This window comes from Alligator sinensis, unplaced genomic scaffold, assembly GCF_000455745.1.
Source record: "Alligator sinensis unplaced genomic scaffold, ASM45574v1 scaffold280_1, whole genome shotgun sequence".
Classification (NCBI taxonomy): Eukaryota; Metazoa; Chordata; order Crocodylia; family Alligatoridae; genus Alligator; species Alligator sinensis.
In genome coordinates, this window is record NW_005841835.1 from 2,407,253 (window position 1) to 2,415,658 (window position 8,406).

The window sequence follows — 8,406 nt, forward strand, 5'->3', positions numbered from 1 at the left end:
GGGGGGGGGGGGGGGGAGAAGAAGAGGCAGGATTTTTTTTTAGACTAAAAAAAGTGTAGCCTAGAGTAGCTAGCTACACAATGTCACAACCCAAAGTTGTGGATTTTTTGATTGTGTGTGCTTCGGCACCACGAAATTATGTTCCCGCCGAATTGCAGCTCTTTTGCACGACGGAGTGTTCTGTTGTTATAGAGAACCCGCGTGCAGAAAAGTGTTTCCCGCCGTTTTGTAGCCTTCTTTGCATTGTGTATTTCTCTTGCATTATAGTGATGCAGGCTGCAAAGGAGTTCCCACCATTTGTATTAAGATTTGAGCCACATTATTGGCCGGTCTTAATTTAGGCACATGTGGCGGCTAGCTATTGGCTTGCTAGCCGTACAAAAGGCTTGGGTGGTTTCTGCCCAAGTTGGAGAGAGAGAGACGGAGGGACAGATCTCCAAGCGCTGTGGGTCCTTTCGAACCCAGCACGTCTTTCTTAAGAAGGCGATAGAGGCTCCAATTGCCGAACCCCCGGAGCCTAGCAAACTCCAGGGCACCACTTACCGACGGCCTCTAGCCTCTCCCCGTCACCGATCGCAGTCCAGACGAATCCCTACCCTAGAACCCAGTTATTGAAACCACGGAGTCTGAACCACTCCGAGGATCCTGGAAATCGAGTTTTAGAGTCCTCCAACTAGGATTGAAGTGGAGCTGTACCTGGAAACTGTCTAGCCTGCACCGCGACCATCTCTGGTGTAAGTAAATAATCTTTTCAATCAACCATTACACCTCCGTGACTGATTCTAGCTCGAGCATACTACAGCCCATGTGCACACAGACGGGCCCGGCTCACGCCCGGCGAGGACAGGACCGGGAGCCGGCCCGCACACATAATAGTGCAACACCAGCAGGGTACCACAGATCAGAAATAATTCTGCCCTGGGGTGGTGTAAGTTTGAGAGGCATACCAAGTGGTCAAAACTAGTTTTAGGTGTTAACACGTAGAAAATCCAGGGGTTAAGAGCTCCAGCAGTCACCTGTGTAACAGAGCTCTGGCTCTCTTAGCCCCACATCCCATCTAGGCACTAGACAGGACCCCATACAATAGCACCCAAGTGCCTTACCCAGCAATTCGCAATCAGGGGGCTGCAAAGCATCAGCATTGGCAGAAATGCATACACCCAGCACAATCCCCAAGATGGCAAATGGGAATGGCCAGAGTTGAGAGCATGGGATCCCTGCTGGGGCCTCCCCACAAGGTCTCTGCTACAGGAGACTGCTCCACTATTTCATTTCACAGACAAAAACGAGGGCAAGGGAAGAGCTGCAGAGCCGCTGCCTGAAGGGGAAGTGGGAGTCTGAGACATGCGGCTCCAGCCCTTTCAAACAAGGAGCCTGCGGCGGCTTTGCAAGCAGTGCCCTGCAGCAGGGCCCCAAAGGGGAGAAACCTGAGAGAAGCAGCGAGGACAGAAACATGTGGGGGTCGCCGGTCCTTACCTCAGCAGTAAGCTACCGCGGCCTCTACCTCCACCAGGGCCTGCGATGGGTAACAGCCTGCTCTGAGGGGGCCTGCAAGAAACGGAGCGCGCGTTAGGAAGTCTGCAAGCCGCCCAGGGGGCTCCGAGACCGCCCCGGAGCGCCGCACAGCAGGGCCAGGGCCGCCCAGCGCGCCGGGCGAGAGGGAAAGTACCCACGCCCTCGATCACGACCCCTCCTCCCCCCGCCGGGAGCAGCGGAGCAGCCCGGGGGAGGCTCCGCGGGGCCCAGGCGCGGAGCGGACACGCTCGGCCGCACCTGACATCGTTGGGGTCCCGGCCCGTGAGCTTGCGGATGTTCTCATCCACGTGCTTGAGGCTTTCCTTGGCCTTCTCCAGCTGCTCCTGCAGCGCGCGCACCGCCACCGCCATCCCGCCCGCAGCGCGGCCTAACTGCAGCCCAGCGCAAAGCACCGCTGGGTAACGGGGAGCGAGACGTGCCGCCCGCCCGCGCCCCGCCAACCAGAGAGCCAGACACGATCCGTCAGTAGCCAATTCCGAGCCGCCTCCTCGCTCCAATGCCCCTGCCCATAGTCGAAGGACGTTCTCTGCACCCAATTACCAGCTAACCAATTACAGAGCCGCACATCAGAGTGACATGTCCCACACCCAACCAGCCAGGGTCCTCCCCTGCCACCTCCAGAAATCCCTAAACGGGCAAGAAGAACGGCGTTGCCTTTTAACCAATCATCGCCGCTCCGTTTCTTCGTATCAACCAATCAGAGAGTCAGGACGAAGATTGACATTTCCCCAAACCGCCCCCCGATAGAGCCCACAGCCCCTCCCCCCATCCAGTGGAAAGCGAGGGATGGGATTTGAAAGAGGAGGGGGTGGGTCCCAGGCAGCGACTAATCAGATTGTCAGATGCTCCATCCCCGCCGACAAATGAGCCAATGGCAAGGCGCTTTATTGAAAATGCTGTGACTCAAGGGCTTGCGCCCGTCAGCTCAGCGGTCGCGGTTTTAGTTGCTCCCGCGCGGCCTGAGTGGGTCACGTGTCTGATACCACTGCCGCGGCCTAGCGCCGGCCTGCTGCACAGCGCTGCCGTCCCAGTGCCTGGTCCCTTACTAGGACCTCGTGCCGCAGCCCTGGCGTTTCTTGGGGGAGCCAATGCAGCGAAATCCGGCTCTACGCCCGCGGGGCGACGACACACGGCCTCAGCCCGGCCTCGCTGACCTCGGTCTCCGCTCTGCGCAGAGGGGTAGCAAGCGACTAAGCCGGCGGTGCAGCCCCTGTCGCGTGTTGCCGGCACTGCTGGGTGCAAACGAGACTCCCAGGATAAACCCCGAAATTTCAAATGCGAATCCTTAGCGCGGAAACCATTCTGCCCTGCGTTGGGGTCTCTGCAGCTGGCCTGCTGTACCCTCCTGCTATAGTAAAAACCGAAGCCTGAATTAGGAGCTGGTACTGCGGGGGCGGGGGGAATCCACTCTGCAGAGGTTGAGAACGACCGGCCCATACCGTCCCCTTCCCTCCCTGGCCCTGCAGCTGCGGGAGGGATAGGGGACGACTCCCTCTATGCTGGGTCAGGAACAAATCGATTTATATCCTGACTTGCATCACGATTTAACTCGCTGGTTATTTTAGTTACCAAAGTTAACTGAGGCAGATACTTGTGAAGTCACTGGGAAGTGAACTATCCAATTCAATAGGTTAATCATGGATATTTGGGGGATATTTTTGCCATGCTGTATTAGGAGAACAACAATAACCAAAAACAACAGACTTTTAAATTGTTTTATTAACTAAAACAATAAGGTTATGTATTTTGGATAGTTTTCTTCAACAACAGATATGTATAATTTAACAAAACAAGGATGCATATTTTTGAATTTTTAAGTAGTTTAGTTATAAATGTGAAATGTGTTTTTAACAAAAATTTAAAAGATTATTTTAGCCAGGTCAACATGAGATATGTAAAATATTGGGTTATGCAGCAAACTCGGTCTTCACCTTCCTCTTCCTGTTTATTCAAAGACTGGAAAAAAAAGACAAGCTTTCCTGCTTTTTCAGTTCCCAAACGATTTCTCAATTTAGAATGAACCAGTCCAAAGGAAGAAAATAGTCTTTCTATACCTGCAGAAGAAGAAGCTACTGCTGTTAAAAGCTGGATTATCACTTCAATAGTCTCTGGTGGATCTAGGTGCTTAAGTGACTTCCACCAGTTCACTGGTGTGACTTTCTTTAAAACTTCATCAGCAAACCTATATTTCTTGAATGGTTCACCCTTAGCTCTGAAATTCATTATGGTTGGTATTATGGAGGGTTGATTGCTGGATGCCCATGTCATAGCCAAGTCCTCTTCTTCAGCAGTTAAGGATTGACTCTGGTACTGAGTATTGAGAACATTGGCAAGAAAGTGAGCTGGAGATAGTGCTTATCCATTCATTGTTTTAATGCCTGTAATTTAACTCTGTCATTGCAGATTTCTCTCAAGTTCTCACTCAATTCTTTCCAAATTTCAACAGCATCAGCAATAAAACAGCTATTTCCCTTCACTTTGTTCAAGGCTACAGAAATAGGCTTCAGGATAGTCAGCACGTGTTCCACATTTCTCTTTAGCCCAATGTCAAGAACTTTAGCTATGACAGTTCCATCTATTTTGTCATGATTTTGTTCACAAACTCTCATCAGGTTAGGCCAGTTCTCAATATATTGCTCAAAACTGTCCACTACTGAGTTCCATTTCTGGTCTTGTGGGAGAGTTAGTTTGGTGCCTCCTGCTTTCTTCAGAGCAGCTGCTGCAAAGTGGCTGTTAAGGAAGTATTTTGCAATTTCAGCAACATTAGCCTTTATTTCTAGAGCACTGAAGTCTTTGGCTAAGAGGTGCATCAAATGAGCGCTGCAGCTATATGTTATTAGCTTGGGGCTTTCCTTACTTTCTTCTAGATTTCTTCTCATCTTTGATATATTTGCAGCATTGTCTGTGACAAAGCTGACTACTAGACATTTCAGTGTTTTTTCACAGTTATAGCTTTTACTGTTACTTCTTGTAAGTATTCTGCTGTGTATGCATTTCCTGATGTATCAACTGTTTCTGTAAGGTAGACAGTCCCTTCTTCTGTGGTCACACAAGCACATATTACTGGATCATTGTGCACATTGCTCCACCCATCAAGACTCAGGTTAACAATTTTCCCCTCCAGACTTTTTGCACACTGTTCAATTTCTCTCTCATATACTTTATCCAGCAATTTGCCTATTATATCTGCTCTTTTGGGTGGACTGTATCCCAGTCGTAATAACTGAACCATGTCAATGAAGTGTGTGTTCTCAACTATACAGAAAGGCGCGTTTGTTGCATAAACAAACCGAGCAATTTTTTCATCAAGTACCTCCTGCTGTAATCTGTTGGTTCTTATTCCAAATGTATCTGTGATGGTTTCTGGATGATGGAGATTTTTTTTCCTTTTTGCTACTGGTGATGTACTATGTGACATACATTTGACTGGAACACTGGTATCATTAGCAGGTGACTCTGAAATTGTAGACAGTGATGATGTTGAAGATGGATAGTCAGAATCCTGTATGTTGAGGATGCATCCTCCTGAACAAAAGAAGTCAATGCAGTCACTACAGTCCAACTCATTTAGTAGTACTCATTGTACTCAGTACTACTTTAGAAGTAAAACTGTAAAAGGAAGATCTGCCTATTTCAGCCATTATTTTAGATCACAGCTGCACTAAAATATGGTAGTTCTATAAAGTAACTATATTTTTTCTCAGTTTTATGAGAATTCAAGTAGTCCTGAAGTCCTTCCACAAGCTATGAACAGGGGAGACGGGCAGTCCGTAAGAGAGAAATATGAAATAAGAAAATTTACTAACCTGGAGATCCTCCATGTTCAGACATGTTCCATTCGTCATCTTCAAAGCAGTTTCCTCCTGAGAAGGAGCACTTCTCAAGATGTTGTTTCATTCCGGCAACCAGGCCTTGCATTTCTTTGTTGCATTGTTTTCATTTTGCACGCATGCCTGTCTTCCCCATAGGTGGAGGAACTTTAATGAAATATTCCCAAACAGGGTCTTTTTTACGGCCTGGCAAGCCTGCTACCATGATAGGTTTTCCTTTCTACCATACCAGTCCCTCACTAGATCTCAAATCAGTGGAGAGGCTATACTCAGAAGGATATTCCTCACAACTTCTGGAATCTTCTGCTCAGAATGTGCCTCTGTTGTTTCTACTTCCCCTCCCTCCTTGCATTTATTTCCAGACTCCTCCTTTCCCAGATCTACTCTACCTCGTATCCTCTATTCATTTAACTTCTTGAAACTTTGCACTTCTAGAGAGAGGTAAGGGCTTGACTCTGTATACACACAAACTTAAAGAGAAACAATAGGGCTGATGGGCAGGCAATCAGGTCTTATCTCTCATCTCCAGATACTGTTGTTAACAAGGCTGTTATCTCTAGAAACAGAAGGGTGTTTGTGCCCAAAGCAGGGTGGATAAAAATCAATGATTAAGAAAAAATAAATTTAAAAGTTGGATTTTTAAAAAATTTAAAATCAGATTTTTTAAAATCGTCAATAAAGTACTAAATTTCTATCTTGTTTAAAAAAATAACAGCTACAATTAAACCTCATCACAAACATGATAAACCTACACTTACAGTCTCATAAAAATGAATTAATGGCTCTGTCTCGCACACAGACACACACACATTGAGTTACCTATCAATCAAACATGGGCATTCATTTCAATTTTTCATCTCATGAAAATGGCTCTAGTCTGTCTGTCCAGCCTAACTACCAGCTCTTGCTTCTTGAAAGTTCTGGGCTTTCAGTTTCTGTTTCTCAGCGGACTAAAGTCACATGCAGACAGGCTGGATAGGATTGTTGTTCTTATGTGGGGGTGGAGCTGGGCCAAGCAAGGCAGAGGAGTTAGTTAAGACTCTCTTAAAGACAGAAACAATATAGGAAAGGATGGAGGCAGAATAGAAAGGAACAGTGGACTGGAAAGAAAAAGGAAAGACATTATTCGGTAGTACACACACAGCTTCCTATATTCCCCCACACTTTTGCCAAACAAACAAACAAACAAACAAAACAAACTGTCATGGCTTCTGAGTGTAAAAGAGACCCTATCTGGGAATATTTTGAAGCAATTCCTTCCCTGGGTAAAAATGGAAAATGTGTCAAGTGTAAGCAATGCAAGAAGGAGATTGCAAGGCCTTGTTGCAAGAAAGAAACATAATGAAAACTGCTTATTGGGAGAAAATGATGTGGATGAAGATGTGGATATGTCTGAAGAACAATGTGGATCAGATTAAATAATTCACTTTGCAACGCACTGTTCTTCAAGACTCTTTCTATGCCTTTTAGTATAAGTGTGATTTAACAAATAAATTCCCAAGCTGTTTGCCATGTTGGATGGTGCTAGAAAAAAAGTTTAGCTAATTCTTATGGCTTGTTTAGTTAACTAGGTTTAGACTCTACCACCCAAGTTTACAGTACAGAAAGCTGCAGTAAGAGAAATCTAGAGTTGCCAGTTGCCACCGGGTGTCATTTTCTTGTTTTATATTACATAATGCATGCCCCTTATTTTGGAACTTCATGGCCCTAGATCACAATGGTGATGCCATAAGTCTGTTCCCTATTTTACTTCAGCATAACTCAGCTTTCCTAAGGGAACCCCATCCTATACTTGTTTTCTCAAAAAAACAGAAGTGCCAGTGAGTTCAATGGGGCTTACTCCAAAATTTAGTGCACTTTAAGTGCAATCAGTCTTAGCTTTTTTGGTAATTTGGAATCAGATCTGCACCCTTGTTGAAAAAAAAAATGTAAATGATTAACTGAATACTAGAGTGAGAAGAATGACTATTCAAAAATCATTTTTGTTTCATGATCCTATTTAAGCATAAGAGACTTTGACTGTCCATCTGCAACAACTTCAGTCATCCATTGGTACTTTTAGCAGCAGTTCTTCAACTAAATGTATTTCAGACAACAAAGTATCAGTAGCAAGCAAAAGATTTCAATCATCTAGTAAAACCACCACCATGGATGGGATTGTAGTAAGGACCAGCAAATACCAACAAGACACCATAGATGAAAAGATTGCTTGGTTCATTTATGCCACAAATTCTTTTCACATTGTTAACAATAAACACTTCATTGACATGGTTAAGTCCTTATGACCAGGCTACACACTGCCTGGTAGAGCAGACATTGGTGGAAGGTTGCTAGATACAGTGAATTAGAAGGAACTTGAACAGTGTGCAAGAAATAGGGGAAATTTGCCAGTTTAAGCCTTGATGGGTGGAGCAATGTACACAATGACCCAGTGTAACCCAGGCGGTACTCCAAAAGGTACCCCCTCTCCAACTGAAGGGATCAAAGCAGGTGCATAAGCGCTGTGGGAGGTGTAGGTGATGTAATCTTTTTATGTAATCTTTTTTATGGTATATCTAGCTTTTGCAAACTATATCTAACTGAATACTTAAGGCAACTTACTGATGCTGGGAGGGGTGTGGCATGTGTGTGTTAAGAGATGCTTGCAGAGCACAGCGTGTGGGATGCGGAGGATTCCTGGAATGCCTCCCTAACACCAGCAGGATAATGTCTCCCTGACACTTGTAAGATAGCAAGAAGTTCAGAAAAAGGTCTCATTATAATGCTAAAAATCACACCCCTGGGCAGGGCAAAAGTATGTTAATGAAACATATATGTATGTAAATGAAATACATGGCTAAAACATAGGTATAGAGACATGCTCAGTAGAGAACGTCTTATGTCAGTGGCTTGTAACCAATCACTGAGCGATACACTTGCAAACATATGTATAAAAGGTACCCAAAGGTAGAAACCGGTGGTGCTTGCTTTGCAAACGATTGCCAAGCACCCCTCTCTGCGCAGACTGGAAACAATAAAGATTAAGTTGGATCCTCCACCC

The 8,406-nt window shown here is 45.7% G+C and overlaps 2 protein-coding genes across 4 annotated transcripts in view; both read right to left on the reverse strand.

The window, feature by feature from the left end:
* PNN (pinin, desmosome associated protein) overlaps positions 1–2,059 on the reverse strand; it is a 16,388-nt gene extending 14,329 nt beyond the window's left edge. The window contains 2 exon segments of the mRNA XM_006015357.3: positions 1,477–1,548; positions 1,774–2,059. Of these exon segments, the coding sequence (XP_006015419.1) occupies positions 1,477–1,548; positions 1,774–1,886 (185 nt within the window). The 5' untranslated portion in view covers positions 1,887–2,059.
* A 2,378-nt stretch (positions 2,060–4,437) lies between these two features.
* The window catches only part of LOC102378332, a 9,242-nt gene continuing 5,273 nt past the window's right edge, over positions 4,438–8,406 (reverse strand). The window contains exons 2-3 of one of the 3 annotated variants that reach the window (XM_025201379.1): positions 5,343–5,493; positions 4,438–5,061 (exon numbers count right to left, since the gene is read on the reverse strand). In XM_025201379.1, the coding sequence (XP_025057164.1) occupies positions 4,466–5,061; positions 5,343–5,454 (708 nt within the window). In that variant the 5' untranslated portion in view covers positions 5,455–5,493 and the 3' untranslated portion in view covers positions 4,438–4,465. Of the gene's footprint in view, positions 5,062–5,342; positions 7,868–8,406 lie in introns of those variants that run through there. The other 2 variants (XM_025201370.1, XM_006015358.2) reach the window with 2 other exon arrangements.